The sequence below is a fragment of the Orussus abietinus genome, unplaced genomic scaffold, assembly GCF_000612105.2.
Source record: "Orussus abietinus isolate OABI.00-Male unplaced genomic scaffold, Oabi_2.0 scaffold446, whole genome shotgun sequence".
Taxonomy (NCBI): domain Eukaryota; kingdom Metazoa; phylum Arthropoda; class Insecta; order Hymenoptera; family Orussidae; genus Orussus; species Orussus abietinus.
Genome location: NW_019394702.1, coordinates 1 through 20,320, shown reverse-complemented (window position 1 = coordinate 20,320; position 20,320 = coordinate 1). Strand labels below are relative to the sequence as shown.

Genomic DNA, 20,320 nt, shown 5'->3' with positions numbered 1-20,320 from the left:
CGTAGGAAACAAGTAAATTACGCTTCCAATATGAAGGATGTCGCAGATGCGTGATATATGACATCCGCTAGATTATAAACGTCTTTTAGTACACATGTAAACACGTAAATGTTTGGGTGGAATAATAAATTAATTTCGCACTTGCATTCAAAATTCTTTAGAATTTTACGCTTCCAACATGGCGGATGCCGCAGATGAACGATCCGCTAGGTTGTAAACGTCTTTTACCGTATAATTAAATGCGTCAATATTTTTAAAGACTAAGTAATTTGACGCTTGCATTCAACATTCTTTCGACTTAACCCTATTTAATATCGAATTTCTAATTGGATTTAATATTTTCTATTTAGAAATAAAAGGGCGTGATATACTTTGCGCTCATATAGAAAACTGAAGACGTATAATACGTTGCAATATACGCGTAGAAAACCTCTTATATTACATGACGTATTATATGTTGCAATATACACGTAGAAAACCTCTTATATTACATGACGTATTATACGTTGTAATATACGCGTAGAAAACCACGTATGTTACATGATGTATTACACTTACCCAACCCTGATCTACGTAAACGCGACTGATGCATCGAGAGCATTGTCGCTCTCGTTTACAAATAAATCCCGAGGAATTTCTACTCATTTATTACAGCAGACCCCAAAACGTCCCCATCTCGACTAAATCGACTTAATTGTTTGACCGGAGTTTCTGAAAATTAAACCTCGAAGGAATAATTTCAAAATCACCAGACCATCCTACTTTTATTTTATTTACTACTATTTTATTATTATTAAACTTCATCTTATAATTTATACGCACATACGACGTATTCTTTTTTTTTTGTATTCAAGACATTGGGTTATTTGAGGCGTTATGACAGTGTCATATATATACAGCAAAGAGTTAGAACATTTATAAATATTTCCTTCAAATTGGGGGCACCGAATCATTTGAAACTTTATCGCGAGATTATCGAGGCCCTAAGGAAGCTCGTGAAATTTCATGTTTCGAAAAAAAAATAAATGTATATTTATCTCGGACAAAAATAAAAAATGGACATTTCTTGTCGAAAAATGGAATTTCACGAACATCGCGATCTTCCTTAGGGCCCCCATAATTACGTGTTAAAGTTTCAGATAATTCGGTGCACCCAGTTTGAAGAAAAGCTTTATAAATATTTTGACGTTTTGATATATGTGGGTGTATATATATGTATATATATAACATACATATATATGTTATATGTTATATACACATCACAAAACATTATATATATATATATAATGTCACAAAACACATTTTATATATATATATATATATATATATAAAATAAAAAATATATATATAATGACCCTTTCATATCACCTTAAAACGTTACATTACCGAGTACTCGGTTATTCAAGAACAAAAAAAAATAAGGGAAGAAAAGCGCGTAACGCTCTCGCCATCCATTTTCTATTATCGCGTTCTCCCGCAATCGACATAATTCCCGATTATTCTTCCAGCGTGGATATGCTGGGTAAAAGAAAAAAGAAAGAAAGAAAAATGAAGAAGGCGTTCGAGAACAACGGCGAGGACGAGCAGTTCGCCGTAAAAGGCGGGAGTAAAAATACGCGTCGGAAAGGAGATATGTAAAAATGCGAGCACTGACCTTGCACCATGGTGGCTGCCCTAGAGAGGACGTCCAAGGCACTCTCGACGGCCGACATCCTCCTACGCGATTCCCTCCTGCCGCGGGAGTATCCTTGGCCGTTCCGCTCCCCTCGCCGCTCCTCCTCCTCGGCGCCCTTCGTCCCCTCCTTATCGTACGCGCAGCCCTTCCGGAAGGCCGCGCGCGTCCAGGAAAACCGAGCCCTGCAAAAGGAGAGCCGGCTTTAACTGTTTGGGCTCCCTCGCGGCCCCGGCGGCAGATAAAGTGAAACGAGGATTAAAAAACGTGACATTGTCTGTGGAATGCGGACCCCTCGCCGGGCGCTCCCCCCGCCGCTGCGCGCGCCCTCCTTCGCCACGCGGCCGCCGCGCGTCGCTCGCGTCGCCCCGCGCCGCCGCGCGGCCGAGAGCTCCGACTTCGCAGTTTCATCATAATAATATATAAACAACGACTACGCCTCCTTCCGACACTCGAGCGAGCCTCGCGCCACCTCGCCGAAAAATCTCGAGAGGGAGATGATCTGGAGTGCCCCGCATATCGCGGTGGCGACAATCAGGGTTGGATAATTCTCCATTTTCTTTCGAGGTTTTTCACGTATATTGCGTAAAGTAGTTTACCCGAGAAAATCGTGGATAACCAGTGAATTACGTTTCCAATATGAAGAATGCCGTAGATGGACGATATACAGCATCGGCTAGGTTATAAACGTCTTTTAGCACATACGTAAACGCGGGAATGTTTTGAGGAACAAGGAATTAATTTGGCGCTTGTATTCAAAATGGCGGATACCGCAGATGTAGAATATATGTATTCGCAAGGTTAACGTCTTTCAGCATACGTGTAAATATGTACAAAATTGTTAAAGAATGATTAGTCTGGCGCTTGTGTTTAAAATTCTTTCAATTTAACCCTGTTTAATGTATAATTTCTCCCTAGATTTATTATTTTATATTTAGAAATAGAAGGGCGCAATATACTTCACGCTCGCGTAGAAAACTAGAGACGTATTATACGTTGTAATGCACACGCAGGAAACTACGTATATTACATGACGTATTATACTTACCGAACCCTGGTCGCGACCCAAATAACGCTCCTGGAACTTATGAATGTTTTACGAATATTCACGTATAATATTTCGTTGCTCCGAGAATATCATGCAAATATTTAAGATATACAGTGAATATTCATGGAACGCAAAATGTCCGCCCGATGGACAATCATATAATATCCACAGAAATAATTGTTAAGATATTCAAAAAATATTGTCTTATGCGAGTCCATGCTAAAACGAATTTTGTTGGCACTGAAATCACAGATGGCGCAGGATGGCACTAATGTGGAAAAATTGTAAATACGTTTATAAGTAAATTACCAAAAATGAAATTTCGTGGATACCAGGACCTTCCTTAGGGCCTCTGTATTAAAGTGGTGAAATTTCGAATGATTCGGTGCACTCAATGCGCGTTGAAAAGTTTTATAAACGAGATTCTTTAGACGCCACTTTCATGTCACCTTAATAGGGACTTCCTTAATTCGGGTGTTAATGACTTCTTTCTTGAAGTACCGCATTAGAAACATTCGCGAATCGCTTTAAAATTCCCGGATCGAATAAGATAAAGTTGGAGAGAGGGGCAGAATGCCACTGTTTTTGAATATTCCCGCGCAAAGATAAGAACTGGGAGGATCAGGTATGGCGGCCGCGCGTATGCCACGATTAGGAGGAATGTAAGGAATTAGAATTTTTCTTCCCTTCGGGAACATTCGGTGCAAGATGTATGTACTTTATAAGTACCGAAGAACTTTCAGATTCCGCGAGAAAATCTTCAAACGCTCCCGCGCACACGCGCACGAAAGGTGGAGAGGACAAGAATTCAATATGGCGACTCATCCGAAGTCACACCTACGCGGAAGGACGGAGACAGCCGATCGAATCGTAAATTCTGAACTCTCCGAAGATTCGAGTGCCTTATAAGACAGGAGAAACGTCACCCTGTGAAACCGTGTTCTATTTCACAAACATTCGGGATATTCCGAAGATTCCAAACGATAATCATTAAGTGCATTCAGAAGAGACAACTGTTGAGTGATCGGTTAGCGCTCATCTGCTGAATGGGTACGTTCACTAAATATGTTTACTGATCAAACGCCATTTTATGTATCACACATTTTCTACGCTACCTACGCTCAACGTGTTGGGTAGATCAAATTCAAATTCAAACCGTGTAGATTCAAGTTAAAGAAGCAAGGATGGCAAATGAAGTCAATGATTACAGTGAAATGTATGAAGTAAACAGTCTTCAGTACGATGCAGTAGAGAGTGCAGAGTGCATAAAATGTTACAAAATGGTACGTTATTTCGAAATGTATACTTAACCTTAATCTAATGTATTCTATCTTCCTAATATAGACCAAAAAACTAATAATAAATAAATAATTAAGTTATTATGAACATGTGAGTGTTTTTTTTCAGACGTAACATTCTGTTACGAATATTTTTCTAAAAATATATCATCTAGAGAAGTTGTTGGTGTATGTAACGAAAAGGTGCAAAATCCTTCAGGTAATGAAGTAGCTGAAATAATACACGACGTACATGTACTGTAAGCACTGACTGCTAATATATTTAATATAAATAGCACGTAATTATTCCACGGGAATGGTCTAGGTAGTTGTATTATTTCTATCACTTCTCTCTTGGGGCAAATATGCTCGGGGGTAGTTTTTGGGTGAAAGAGGTGGCAGTCCGAACTTGGTTCCATCATATATCTGGAGCACTTAAATAGCACCTAATTTCTGCATGAAAACGGTCTATGTTATTGTATTATTTCAACGACTTCTCTCCTGGGGTAAACGTATTGGGGGGTAGTTTTTGGATGAAAGGGGAGGCAGTTCGGACTTGGTTTCATCATATATCTCGGGCACTTAAATAGCACCTAATTATTGCGCGGAAAGTCTATGTAGTTGTATTATTTCTACCACTTCTCTCTTGGGGTAAATATGCTCAGGGGTAGTTTTTGGGTGAAAGGGGTGGCATTTCGGACTCGCCCGTGGGATATTTTTGGAGCACTTAAATACCACTTAATTCCGGCACTGCTTTTTTTTTTTAAACTCCTTCTATAAGGAAATATACTCTGTGGTGATGCTGAGTGTACGTTCACTCATCACCACCACCGATTTTTGGGGTATGGGGTGGAGTACTAAAATTGGGGTTGTAGTACTAAAATAGCACCCAATAAGCACATAATTTTCCAATAGGATTCATATCATTTTTCTAATATGGTGTTGCCTCCTGTGCATACATGGTTACGTTCACCGAGTGTACCCTGGTGGACATGAATGCCTTCCCATCATGCATCGGCGATGCCATATCTACAGGGAAGGCATTCATGTCCGCCACTGTACCGGGAAGTCTCTCGAGTTCGGATCCCGGTTACACCGAAGAGAGAATTTTCTGTTTCTAAGGTAAGTTCTACGTGATAAGCCTTCCCGTCGAGTCCAAAGGCAGACCCGGGGCGAAACGCAAAAACCGTGGGGAAAAAAAAAACATTTCCCAAACCCACGATTGAACGTTCGAATCCCCTCTAAGAAGCGAGGACGACGATCCAAGATGGCGGCTTACTGCACACATCGCATCGTGGATCAATGGTCGTCTCCCTCCTGGAAAAATTCGAAGATTCTCCCGAAACGCGGATTCGCAGTTACGGCAAGAGGAAGTCCTCGGGGAAAGTCGCGCGGTAGAATTTTCTCACGGACGCGGAGATGCGGGGAAAGGAGGCGAAAAGCAAACCGAAAGCGGCCACTCTCGTTCCGGTAGTTGGTCTGGTTCCGTTTAAATTAATCGACTCCTAAGCTCCCCGAGAAATTCCGGCATTCCTCCGAAATCCGAGACCAGACCGGGAGACGCGTCGGAGAGAAAGCCTCGCGATGGAATTTTCTAATACTTCTTATAATAATTCCTCCTCCTTCTCCTTCTCGCTCCAGCTCTTTCTCTCTCTCCTTTTCCCTCCCGTGCGCAGGAGGGGCACGGGAGGGAAAAGGAGAGAGAGAAAGAGAGCTTGAGCGAGAATGAGAAAGAGAAAGAATTCTTGGTGGCGATTCAGCCGGCAGTCACCGCCCACGCGTTCAAGAAACAGAGGAATCTGCCTAAACCGGTGGAGTACAAATCCGGAGAATTCTTCTCCCCCGTTTCCCCTCTATCCTTCCTTCTTGGATTTGAAGAAAAATCTCCGCCTCTTTGTCATTTCAAATGCCCCGAGAGGTTCTTAAATACTCTTTGTTTAAACACGTGTTCCAGTCAATCCTTCTCAACGATGCTTCGAATCATCCACCTAATTTTCTGCACAATCATGTGCGGACAATGTCATGTCATTGTACACTGTATTACAAATATTTCTATTAAAAATATGAATTGAACGTCCAAATCGCGACTCGTTGAACTCGTCTTTTTTTTTCCCTCCTTTTTGCTATGGCACCCCGAGAAAAAGATTTCTTATTTAAGGTGAAGTGAAACACGTCGAGGAACTTGATCGACGTCGATAAATAAGATTTTTCTAAATGCCTACGTTGCCGACGTTCGTTTTTATATTGACAGCTGGGTCGAATTATATTGAGTATTGTACCAAATGGCATACTCCACCTGTCGTTTTCGTATAATAATTATAAAGAAGTCGAAGTAAAACTCCAGAAATCTTCTGGATTCATACTTTCTGGGGCCCTAATTGACTGCAGAGGGACCCCCTGCGCCATCTGTGATTTCCAGGTCAATTAAATTTTCACTCCGAGACCTCGTATTGCCATCGTTTTGGTATAGAAGAAACCTCTTCGATGCCACTTTCACATCACTTTAACAATACAATACAATTCGTCCAGCGGAAAACTGAACCTATATATGAAATTATAAGTGAAGAAATAAAGTTACGAAAAAATATATATCTAAAGAACTGAATTTATTAAAACAAAGAGTTCGTAATTTCTATAACGGATGTTCCACCGGTCTCACGCAACGATATCAAAGGATAAAAGATACCGAAAAGGAGTTTTTGACGACCCATTTTGTACGTGATAAAGGGAAATGAATGTCCACACAAATGTTCCTCGATAAGGAATTTCAAAATACTTTCCTAGAATACCGTGATCGACGATCGTCCCGAGGAATTCCTAAATGTGTACACTTTCGCGACAGAGGAAATAAACGAAGACGTCTCGTACGAGCATTTACCCTCACGCGACTAATCGCAGAATAGCGGGGGAAAAAAAAAAAGAAGAAAAAATTCGAAAATTATTTCGCTTGCGGTCCTGGGGAAATAGTTCCTAAATTATTCCTCGCGGAGGGATTCCTGAATACCTTCCTCAGACTCGTGCAAGTATCGAAAGAAAGGACCATCTCTCAAATTGACAAACGCCTCAAGGAATTCCTGCTTGTGTATATTCTTTTTCCAGGCTAGAGGGAATAATCAAGCGAAGAGACCCGCTCTAGTATTCTTGTCTAGCCAACTAATCGCAGAATGAAGAAATAAAAGGATCCAAATCCGTTGGCACGCAATCAGAAAATAGTCCCAAATTACTCCCCGAGGAGAGATTTTGAAATTCAGATTGTTCTCAGATACAACTCGAGCGAGCATTCGTTCTCACGTGATTAATCGCAGGACAAAAACAAAAAATGATGAAAAATCCCCTCATAAGTGTTCAGGAGGAAAGGATTCTGAAATCGCCCCTCACGGAGGGATTTCGAACTATCCGTCGAAACTCAGAACGTTTCACCAAGGACCCTACCCGAAATTGACAATCATCTTAAGGTGATGTGAAAGTGGGGTCGAAGAGGTTTCGTTTATAAAACTTTTGTCCCAACTCGATTTACCGAATAGTTTGAAACCTTACAACGTGAACAGGGAGACTATAAGGAAGGTCCTGAAACTCATGAAATTTCAATTCTTTTCAAGTTTGTTTATAGGTATTTTAGAAATAGTTAATAAAAATGAAATTTCCCGAGTTTCTGGACCTACCTTAAAGTCTCTATATTCAGGTTTTAAAGAATGAAACGATTTGAGACACCCAACTAGTAGAAAAGTTTTATGAACAATTGAACTTTCGGATCACCTTAACGTGATGTGAAAGTGGCGACGACGAGGTTTTGTTTATTAAACTTTTCTCTCAATTCGATNTTTGAAACACCCAGTTCGTTGACAAGTTTTATGAACGATTGAGCTTTCGGATGCCACTTTTACATCCCCTTACCGGAGTCCTCGAGCGTGTACCATTTCACGCTAAAGGAAACAATCCAATTCAGGCAAGTATTCGCTCTCACGCGACTAATCGCAGGATAAGGAGAAAAAATGATGAAAGATTCATTTGTAATTGTTCAGGGGAAAGGATTCTTACATCGCCCCTCGCGGAGGGATTTTGAACTATCCGTCGAAACTCATAGAACGTTTCACCAAGGACTCTACTCGAAATTGACAATTGTCTTAAGGGAGTCCTCGTGCCCGTACGCGTCCACGTTAAAAGATAACCTACTTCAGGCAATGAATTGCTTTAAAGCGACTAATCGCAGGACAAAGACAAAAAATGATGAAAAATCCCCTTACAAGTCTTCAAGGGGAAAGGATTCTGAAATCGCCCCTTGCGGAGGGATTTCGAACTATCCGTCGAAATTCAGAATGTTTCACCAAGAACCCTACCCGAAATTGACAATCGCCTTAACGGAGTCCTCGAGCGTGTACCTTATCACGCCAGAGAGACCGATCCAACTCGAGCGAGCATTCGCGCCCACGCGACCCGTCCACGGAATAGAGAAGGAATCCGAATCCGCTCGTGCGAATATCCCGAGTCGGGCCGGCGCCTCCGCGACCCTCCTTATCCCTCTCCCGGTCGTCCTCTCTCCCTCTTTCTCTCCGTTAATATCTCCGAGTGTCGCCGGCGAATCGGGATTCCTCTCCGTCTCGGTCCCCGCCATACCCTGGAGTATCGGCGGCGGATCGGGATTCCTCTCTCGTTTCCAGTCTCGTAGTCGCATCGCGGTAGCAGCCTTCAAGGATTCCTCGCTCCGGCGAGCGCGTCTCGCGATTCGCGCGAGCTCGCCGCTTTTTCGCTCTTTCGCTCTTTCGCTCTTTCACTTTTTCATACGCGATGACGTTTCCAAGCAAGCCTCTCCCGGCATCCGCGGCCACCGGAGATGCCGTCGGACCGCGAATCCGACGATTTCTTACGATCCCTCAACCCCTGGATCATCTCTAGGATCATCGCTGACCCCGGACATTCTCCCCAGCTTTGATAAAAAGAGCGTAAAGAGCAAAGCAAATGCGATCCGAAATGACCTCAGAATTCGTAAGCGATGCAAGTTTTTCTAAGCGTCCCGGTGGCCTTAAAGGTTCTTTTTATGATTTTAAGGTGAAGTCAAACACGTCGAGGAACTTGATCGACGTCGATAAAGAAAAGTTTACTAAATACCTACGTTGCCGACGTTCGTTTTTATATTGACAGCTGGGTTGAAGTATATTGGGTATTGTACCAAATGGCATACTCCACCTGTCGTTTTCGTACAATAATTATAAAGAAATCGAAGTAAAACTCCAGAAATTCTCTGGATTCGTGCTTTCTGGGGCTCTAATTGACTGCAGAGGGACCCCCTGCGCCATCTGTGAATTCGAGGTCAATTAAAGTTTTACTCTAAGACCTCGTATTCCCATCGTTTTAGCATAGAAGCACATACAACACTTTTTTTGCCTTTATCCCGTTCAAATGCGAGTTTATCGATTACCAGAGTGTTCTAAATTGTCGTAAAATTGTCCTGACCCTTTCGTTTCTCATATTAGGGCCTTCAATAATTGTATATTGATCGAAATATGAGAGCTCGACGCCATTTTGGTTCTGGTCTGGGCTGTTAAAAATTTTGTTTGAAAAATCCAAATTTTGAATGTATCAAGACAATTCTTAAATGATTACGAATCATGTATCAAAGTTGTGGACAGTTTGGTCCAATACCCTTAAAAAAAAGGGTTGTATTCGAATCGACTGATTTGAGGGGGGTTTCACTTCACCTTAATAAACCGGCCAGAAGAGATACGAGAAAAGCTCTCGAATGATTCGGGTCAAGCGCGGAAAGAATCGTGTCAAGGTTAAATTATAAGGCATCCATAGAGAATTGATTAGGAAGTTCCTTCAACCCCTCAATAATCATTCTCCCCCAGCCTTGATAAAAAGAGGCATAAAGAGCAAAGTAAATGCGATCAGAGATGACCTCAGAAGTCGTAAGCGATGCAAGTTTTTCTAATTGTAAGCGTCCCGTTGGCCTCAAAGGTTCTTTTTATGATTTTAATAAATCCACGAGAAGAGATACGACAAAAGCTCTCGGATGATCCGAGAGGTCGAGCGCGGCAAGAATTGTGTCAAGGTTAAATAATAAGGCATCCATAAAAAATCGATTAGGAAGTTCGATGATTGAATTTTAAGAGCGAGATGATCTTATTCCGTAAAATAATCTTAAGTAAAATCGCAAGATAAGTGACATATAACTCATACAAACTGAAACAACCGGTAGAAAAAAATCTGCGCCCGAGAGAATTATTTTGGGTATCGTTATTTTTATTTTTTACTTATATTACTTTTATTTCATTTTAAGGGTCGATAATGAACTCGGAGAATAGCGCGTTAATGCTAAGGAACGCGTTTACGCAAATTGCAAATAGTGACGCATAAAAGTGAATATAAATGGTGTATGTTATTTAAATTTATGGGTTACTTTTTTAACGCGTGAACTTACGCGTACTGTCGTGTCATAGGAAGTTTCACTTCGAAAAACCAAAGAAGGCATTGTTGTCTAAAATAGAGGCGTCCGTGAAAGAACTTTGTAGAGAAAGATCCTAAAATTAAACAAACAAGTTGATTAGAAAATAGATAGTCAACTATGAAGTAACCATCATTATCGAATCCTGGCAGTGGCCCTGTAGTCTTAAGATGATATGAAAGGGCCATTCTATATATTAAACTAAACTATATGTCATAATATAGCAAACGTCAAAATATTTATAAAACATTTCCAAACAGGGTGTATCGAATCGTTTGGAACTTTAGCACGTGAATATGAAAGCCCTAAGGAAGAACGCGACGCTCAGGAAAGTTCACTTTTTCAAAGAAGAAAGAGGTCTCGTTTATGAAACTTTTCTCCGAATTAGGTAATCCAAATCATTTCAAACTAGACAATGTGAATATGGAGGCAACAAGGAAAGTCCTAACGCCCATAAAAATTCAATTCTTTTATAATTTATTTATAGATAGTCAAAACTTTTTATAAAAAATGAAATTTCACGAGGGTTAGGACCTTCCATATAGCCTCCATGTTCACGTTGTGAAGTTAGAAACGATTAGGCGGCCCCAATTCGTAGAAGAGTTTCATAAACCCTAGTAGCATGGAATAATTTCTAAATATTTCTTTGTAATCTTTGCTAAATATCTCGAGCGACAGATTTTTTAAGATTTCTTGTAGATTTCATTCGAAAATATTTGAAATATTTGTTGAAAATCTCAATGACATAATTAGTTTCAATAGTTTATAAACATATATAGAAATTATTTATTTTAATTTATGAACATATAATAAAAATACATTTCATTTACTTCACGACTATTATCGGACATTTCATTTGGCATAAAAAAACACGATAAAATTATTGTAATATTTTCGTTCCTCTATTTCATTATGGGAGCAAAACGTGTGATTTTCATTTTAAATATATTTAAAACGTTTATAATGTATTCGGCAGATAATATTTAAAAAATACTTGTATTAAAATGAAACAAAATGTTTCGTATATCTGGAAGAAAAATATTATGAAAATACATGGAGGTAATATTATATAAATAATATAGGGATAATATTCTAAAGTAAACGTTTTGCAAATATTTCAAATGTCTGGTAAACATTTACAAAATGTACGATATTCGTTAAATATATAGAAAGTACAGGACAAATATTTCGTGCTACTAGGGAACGATCGACCTCTCGGAATTTCACTTTCACATCCCCTTAAACGGACTAAACTGATCCGTTTTAATTTGACATAGAATCTGCGGGAACCCTAGCCGGGCTCTCAAAAACAAGACGACATTTGAGCGGCAATAGGAAAGAGAGCCGACCGGATGCGAGGGGTACCATTAACCATCGCACTCGGTACGAAGAGCACGTACAATGGACCGAGTCTCACGAATCCAGCAGAAACTCGTATCGACGTAACAGCATCAGGCCTAGGTCTCAATTTCACCCAATTTCATATGAAACGTGCTCCGAAAAGCGTTTTCCTCTCCGTGTGCAAATCAACGATGAGCTAACACTTGCATTTCGTCGGAGCTTCGTTAATATTTAGTGTTAATCAATGTGTGTGTTTTTTTTTTAAATTGACTACGTACGGGTATTTTAAACAAATCGACTTATGCTTAAGTAATATGGCTTAAAGGGATATGAATGAAAATATGAAATGAAATTTTTTTAATTATCCCAGACTGGAACCAAGAATACATTATATATATATATATATATTCTTTTTTAAATGAAATTTTACGAGCACCGCGTTATTCCTTAGAACCTCCATAATCACTTGTTGAAGTTTAAAATGACTCGGTGCACCCAGTCTGCAGAAAAGTTTGCTACATATCTTCACATTTTCATATACAGAATATACCTTAAGGTGATACGAAAGGGTCATTCTATGAATCATTTGAAACTTCAGCACGTGATTATGAAGACCCTAAGGAAGAACGCGATGCTCATGAAATTTCATTTTTCTAAAAAAATTTTGTTCAACTAGCCTAGACTAGAACCAAGATCACACATTTTTATGAAAAAATGAAATTTTACGAGCATCGCGTTCTCCATAATCACGTACTAAAGTTTAAAATAATTCGGTGTACCCAGTTTGGAAAAAAGTTTCATATATATCTTCACATTTTGATATATAGAATATATCTTAAGGTGATATGAAAGTGTCATTCTATGAATCATTTGAAACTTCAGCACGTGATTATGAATAACCTAAGGAAGAACGCGATGCTCGTGAAATTTCAATTTTCAAAAAAATGTTTGTTTAATTAGACTAGACTAGAACCAATATCACATATTTTTGTGAAAAATAAAATTTCACGAGCATCGCGTTCTTCCTTAGAACCTCCATAATCACTTGTTGAAGTTTCAAATGACTCGGTGCACCCAGTCTGCAGAAAAGTTTTATAAATATCTTCACGTTTTGATATATGTAGAATGACCCTTTCATATCACCTTAAGGTAATATAAAAGTGTGATATATACATACCAAAAAGTCAAAATATTTATAAAACTTTTCTCCAAACTAGGTGCACCAAATTATTTATAACTTCAACACGTGATTATGGAGGTTTTAAGGAAGAACAGCGCTGCCCGTGAAATTTCATTTTTCGAAAAAAAAAAAAATCTTTTCTTCGTTCTTGTCCGAGATAAGTACAAAATCTTTTTCTAAAAAAGAAATTTCACGAGTAGCGCGTTATTTCTTAGGACCTTCATAATCACATGTTAAAGCTTGAAATAATTCAGTGCACCCAGTTTGGAGAAAAGTTTCATAAATATTTTGACTTTTTCTTATGTACATATCACGCTTTCGTATCACCTTCATTTCTGCAATTCTTTTGGGCGAGCAAGGTAATTGCATATAAACTATTTGAAACGAGTTTCCAAGTCTGGCCTTCTGACTGAATCCGACGAGAACAACGTACACCTCAACGACTTACGATTTCCTGCCCGAGGTTCAGGTGAACTGCCGACAAAAGTGAGCAAGAATGCAAGCTCAGTGCAAAACTATTTCCCGATTACTCAGATTCCGTAGAAAGCGGTACTTGGAGGGAGTGTTTATCGATAAGCAAACATACGGCCTCGTATCCGTTTTCAGGCGGCGCATCGCGCGAATTCCGACGCGCCCTAGAAACGGCCCCAGCTTTTTCGGTAGAAAAGCCTCGAGAGAATTTCAAAAACGGCATGCAAGTATTCACTATCAAAGGAAGCTAGTTTCGAGCGACATTAATCCTCTGCACCGTAATTTTCTTTGCCAAGCGACGAAAACACTGATGCAAAGTGAAATTTTTAAATATTAACCTATTTGTTTGTAAAATCAGGGTTTATATCAATTTTTATCAATTAAGAAGCTTATAAATGTACAACTGATAAACAAGTGCCTCGATAGAATTTCGAAAAAGGCATGCAAATATTCACTATCAAAGGAAGCTAGTTTCGAGCGACATTAATCCTCTGCACCGTAATTTTCTTTGCCAAGCGACGAAAACACTGATGCAANAGTATAATACGTCCTGTAATATACGTGCCTTTCTACGTGTATCAGAGATGAGTTGGGAGATTGCTCACGTGCAGGGTCGCGCGATCGCACCGTGTGCTGCCTTATTTAATTAATATTAATTTACGGAATCGCCTGAAATTTTACCACATTAATGTGAAGGCCCTAAGACAGATTCTGATACCCATGAAATTAAAAATCTTGTTAAATGTCTATAGATAAATTTGAAATAAATTGAAATTTCATGGGTGTCAGGACCTTCCCAGATAGAAATTCATGATCATAATATGATGTGGAAAATCGAATTACAAACAATTTGCAGACCATTTGCTGCATGAAATGTCTGCAATATATGTACGCATATTACACAATAAATCTGAAGAAAAAATCTGCTGTAAATTTGTCATAAACAGTTGTAGCAATATATTTATCGCATATTCGAGTCATGTGTCAGTTATGCCATAACCGACATTTATCAGCAGAAAATTTATGGAACATTTAACAGGAGTCGCAACGTCATTCCATTGCATTAATTTGCGGACATTGTATGAAGTTAGCTAATGCTACAAATGTGAGCTAAACATGACGTTGCTCCATGTTCCCGTTTCCATCACGCCATGACTCAAATATGAGCTAGGGACGCTGCAATTGTTTATCAGCAATGCGTGAGATAAACTTAGCTGTACGTATGAGTACAAACATTGAGACATTGCATGTACTTAACTTTGTTTCATATTTAAGTATTTTGGGTTCGTCATTGTGTACTACAGATATGAGTTTCAAATGAGGACTCATAGCCGACACCCTCGTGACTCGTTTCATGATATTTATGAGGCAAATTTCATGCAAATTTTACATCACTTGTCTATCTGAATTCCTTATGGCTTCCACATTTATGTGGGAAAATTTCAGACGAATCGGTACACCCAGTCCGGAGAAAAGTTTCATAAACGAGACCTCTCTGTTGGCACTTTCATATCACCTTAAAGTGAAGTGAAACACGTCGAGGAACTTGATCGACGTAGATAAAGATTTTTCAAAATGCCTAAGTTGCCGACGTTCGTTTTTATATTGACAGCTGTGTCGAATTATATTGGATATTGTATCAAATGGCATATTCCACCTGTTGTTTTCGTACAATAAATATTTGGCTCGAAACTCTACCGAGTTTCTTGATATCAATAAATCGAAGTAAAACTCCAGAAATCCTCTGGATTCATTCTTTTTGGGACCTCCTGCGCTATCTGTGATTTCCAGATCAATTAAATTTTCACATCGAGACCTCGTATTCCCATTATTTTAGCATAGAAGCACATACAACACTTTTTTTGCCTTTATCCCGTTCAAATGTGAATTTATCGATTACCAGTGTTCTAAATTGTCGTATAATTGTTCTGACCTTTTCGTTTATCATATCAGAGCTTTCGATAATTGTATATCGATCGAAATATGAGAGCTCGACGCCATTTTAGTTTAGGTCTGGGCTGAGTTAAAAATTTTTTTTCAAAAATCCATATTTTGATTGTGTTAGGACAATTCTTAGACGATCAGGAGTGATGTGTCAAAGTTTCGGATAGTTTGGTCTAATACCCTTAAAGTTAGTTAAAAAAAAGTGTTGTATTCGAATCGACTGATTTGAAGGGGGTTTCACTTCACCTTAAGGTGATATGAAAGTGATATGTGAGTCAGCCTATATATATCCGAGAAGCCAAATCGTTGGAGAAAGTATTCCCCGAATTTGGTGTACCGATTTGTTTCAAATTTTACCACGAGAATATGTAGGCCTTAAAGTAGGTCCTGAAACTGACGAAATTTCACTTTTCATCCAAAATTTATTTACTTATCGTGGACTAGAACCAACCTGGCGTGGTCCGGGTATGTTTTCGATGTTTTACGCTTCTTGGAGGCTTAGAATTAAAAATGAAGAGTTTCAGGACCTAGCTCGAACAATTCAGAATACCGTAGAAATGGAATATTACAAAGTCAGATGGGAAGATATGGAAAATACTTTCACCAACGATTGCAAGAGAATGCTCGCTTGTCCAGGGGTTAACACGTGTCTTTGGAGAAAAAATTTAGTTGCAGCTAAACGTCACAGATGGCGACGCTTGTCCTAAACAGATTACTCGTTAGAATAATAAATTCCCGGGATTTCGACAGCTCTACATCGATCTATTCATCATTACTTTACTGAAATGACATGGAACGCTTCAGTTGGCATAATTATCAGCGTAGATTCTTAAAGACTTCAACATAAATATAAATGTCGGTAACGGGACGCGCCAGCTTCTGTTACCACTTGAGTATTGAAAACGGCATTACCACCAAAAAAGGGTATAGATGGATTTTATTTTATCGACGTCGGTTCAATTTCTCATACGCTTTCGTGTCATCTTAAAGATTATAAGTGTACATACACGGATATGCGATTTCAGTCACATGGCGTCGAGGAAGATTATAATTCTGCGCGTCGACCCGCGAAATATTCCAATCGACGCAAAAAACACATCTCGTGCCTCAAACGCGTAAAAACGTAAAATTAGTCGACCTACGAACCGAGTATGACGATTCCCAAGAGACTCCTCTCGTATCCTTATCGACGAGCAAATACGCGATCTGCCCCGTCTCTTTCACTTTATCTATCCATTTCTCCGTCTTTCTCCGTACGACTTATCGTGAATATTCCAAAGTATTTTCGAAGCACCGACAGGCCGACAAAGCAAATAAGATTGACAACGACTCGACCCCAGATAAATATTGCTTAGAAGCAAGCGGTATTACGGTGATATGAAAGGGTTATTCTATATATTAGAATGTCAAAATATTGATAAGACTTTTCTCCAAACTGGGTACCCCGAATCGTTGGAAACTTTAACACGTGATTATGGGGACCCTAGGAAAGAACGCCATGCTTATGAAATTTCATTTTTTAAATAAAAATATATGTCCTTCGTTCTAGTCTGGGATACATGACAAATTTTTCTTTGAAAAATGAAGTTTCATGAGAGTCGCGTTCTTCCTTAGGGCCTCCATAATCACATGTTAAAGTTTTTAATTATTCGGTGCACCCTGTTTGGAGAAAAGTTTTATAAACATTTTAACGTCACCTTAACGTGATATGAAAGGATCATATTAGAAGGACAAAATATTTATAAAACCTTTCTCCAAAAACAGGACGCACCGAACCATTTAAAACTTTAACACATGATTATGGAGGCCCTAAGGAATAACGTGACGCTCATGTGATTTCATTTTTCAACGAAAATTTTTGTTTATTTAGCCTAGACTAGAACCAAGATCACATTTTTTTTTCGTAAAAAATGAAATTTTGCGAGCATCGCGTTCTTTCTTAGGGCCTCTATAATCACTAGTTAATATTTCAAATTATTTGGTGTACCCAGTTTGGAGAAAAGTTTTATAAATATTTTTCCGCTTTATATATAATGGCCCTCTCATATCAATATTTCAATAAAAAAACCAAGCTCAAGGCAGGCCGCAAACTCTTGTAAACGTTAAAATAACAGACTAAACGGAATTAAGAACCGAGTCTTTGACGATTGGCCAAGAGTGCCTTCTCGTATCTCTCTTTTTTCTTGTTTTTAAGTGCCTTACATCAGCTTCTATGGCTATTACCCGGTCCCGTATAGTTATCGACGAGTAGATACGCCATTTAACGTTCTTTTTTTCTGTTCACGTTGCGCACCGAGCAAATTCCAAAATATTTTCGGAGCGCAATATGGTTCCTACTAGACAGCGGAATATTTCAATATGTATTTCTAGAATTGGTTGCGGAATGATGATGAATTAAAAAAAAAAAATGTGGAAAGCGCTTAACAGAGAACAACTTAAAATTGTTTGAAAACCATGGAGCCATCAACAGATACGAAAACTTAAAGCCAACCGAGAAATTCCCGAAAATCTGTGTACTGTAACAGACGAAGAGAGAAAATGAATGATACAAACTACATTTGTTTAAACGTGTTAATAAAAAAGCACCACAATTACTCGTAGTATTTTAAGTGTCAAGAGACATCTTTGACCCCGCCGACAGACCGGAAAGCCCCATAAGCTTATTGTCCGAAAAAGAATGCCGCTACGAGTGAACTAACATCACTTTCCTGGAAAGAAAACAAGCCCTAAGCTCAGGAAATATAATTGCACATACAAACAGAAAACCTGTCGATTCACAAGTGGTATACAAGAACTCCCAAGAGTTTCTTTTCCTGTCTCTTTATCGACGAGTAAATATACGCGATACGCACTCTTGTTTCTTCTTTCTCTCCAAACAACGCACTGTGCAAATTTCAAACCGTTTTCATAGGATTTTAAATTCTTTTGATACGTAGAAAAAGTTTCAGGGGCGTTTTACCTTAAAAAAAAATGCCACCCAATTTCAATCTACATCTTTCGTGTCTTTATCGACGGGTAAATATACGCGATACGCACTCTTGTTCCTTCTTTCTCTCCAAACAACGTACTGTGCAAATTTCAAACCGCTTTCGTACGACTTTTAATTTTTTTGATAGATAGAAAAATGTTCAGGGGCGTGTTATCTGAAAAAAATACTACTCAATTTCAATCTACATCTTTCGTCTTTTTATCGACGGGTAAATATACGCGATACGCACTCTTGTTCCCTCTTTTTCTCCGAGCAACGTACTGTGCAAATTTCAAACCGCTTTCGTAGGAGTTTTAATTCTTTTGATAGATAGAAAATTTTTCAGGGCCGTTTTATCCGAAAAAAAAATTCCACCCAATTTCACTCTACATCGTTCTTCAAAGAACAAAAACGAGCCACAAAGTTAACGAGTCATAACGAGTGCATGTAGAAACGGAAAACCGATCAACGATCCTTGTTCAAAAAATTCCCAAATCGCTTTTCGCGTCTATCCATCGACGAGTAAATGAGTAACGCATATACTCAACTCTGTGATATAACTTCAATGAATTTTTAACAGAAACACTAAAACAAAAAGTCCCGATTAATATACCTAGATGCGCTCGATTAAAAGATCCGTACTTCCCATTAACCAGAAACTAATTAATGCGACTAGGAAACTGATTACCGAAATTTGCTTGAGCATCGTTACGTTAATCAGATTTCTAAACCACTGGTCGAATGAATACTAAAAAATTCTTGTCCTACCAGCCAGAGATTCTCTTATTATTTGCCACAAAGTGTTAATCTACAAGAAATATTTCATACTCTCAGCCAGAAGAATAGTAAGGGCATACATAAGAATCTCCTCCAGGTAAAGTAATGAAATTCCGGACTTTTAAACCGTAGGACAGATATAATGAATTTTCTGCCCGAGAGATCACCCCATTGCAGTCCTATACTCGAGGTTCTTTCCACGGCACATGCGATATACCATCTCTTTCTCCGTATGCCGCGCCGGGCAAATTCCGAAACACTATTGATGCGTCCTCGGGGTCGAAAGGTCCGAAAAGCGTGCCGTAGCGGGGAAACTCGCGTCGAATGGGCAAGAATAAAGTCGCAGTCGCTGGGATCGCCGTCCGGTCCGGTTATCGAGGAGCGAAGTCGCGATCGGATCGCGGGCACCTCCGTCCCCTCGTCGCAGCTCGGCGCGCCGGCCGAATTCCGGCGCACTTTCGAGGTCCGACCCCTCCGCGAGGAATCCCGGAGCGATCCGGCCCGAATAAAAGGGGCGACCCGGCCGCGAGCGGCGTCGGATTTTCCGGGCGACAGCGCGCGCCGGCTCCGAATCGATAGAGGAATGCGGCGTAGGGTGAGGAAAAGGAAAAAGGAAACGGCGCGGCCCGCATTCCTCGGCCGCGAGGCCGCGCGCTCGCCAAGGATACTCACCGGCTCTCGACGTGACAATCCCGAGGAAGAGGCCCTAGCGGCGAGGCGCGATCTCCTCCGACGCGGCGCGACGTTGCACTGCGCGTATTTTCATTGAAAACGAGGGAAAATCCAGCGGTATGCGGGCGGACACACCGAGAGCGCGGCCCGTTTGCCCGTTTGACACGAGAGCCAGCCTGCCGCCCCCCACCACTTATAGGTTACGCCGGAATGTGAGGCATTCGCCGACCGTGGCGCCCTCTGCGGCCAAAACCGCCAATCGCCGCCTGCGCCGCGCTCGGGGCAAATATGGCCTAGAGTCCGCCCGACTCTCTGCGGCGACTCCGACGCTCGTGTCGGCTGCGCGAATACACGGACGTATCGGGTGATATCGAGCTCGGTCGTCTCTGGCATGGACGTAAGAATATGTCTCTAGCAGGGGTGGGTAAGTATAATACGTCCTGTAATATACGTGCCTTTCTACGTGTATCAGAGATGAGTTGGGAGATTGCTCACGTGCAGGGTCGCGCGATCGCACCGTGTGCTGCC

General features: G+C 40.1%; 1 protein-coding gene across 1 annotated transcript in view; it reads right to left on the bottom strand.

The window, feature by feature from the left end:
* Positions 1-19,947, bottom strand: part of LOC105702752 (transcription cofactor vestigial-like protein 4) — a 50,441-nt gene extending 30,494 nt beyond the window's left edge. The window contains exons 1-2 of the mRNA XM_012430571.1: positions 19,793-19,947; positions 1,655-1,857 (exon numbers count right to left, since the gene is read on the bottom strand). Coding sequence (XP_012285994.1) covers positions 1,655-1,712 — 58 coding nt within the window. The 5' untranslated portion in view covers positions 1,713-1,857; positions 19,793-19,947. The remainder of the gene's footprint in view (positions 1-1,654; positions 1,858-19,792) is intronic.
* Positions 19,948-20,320: the final 373 nt, after the last annotated feature.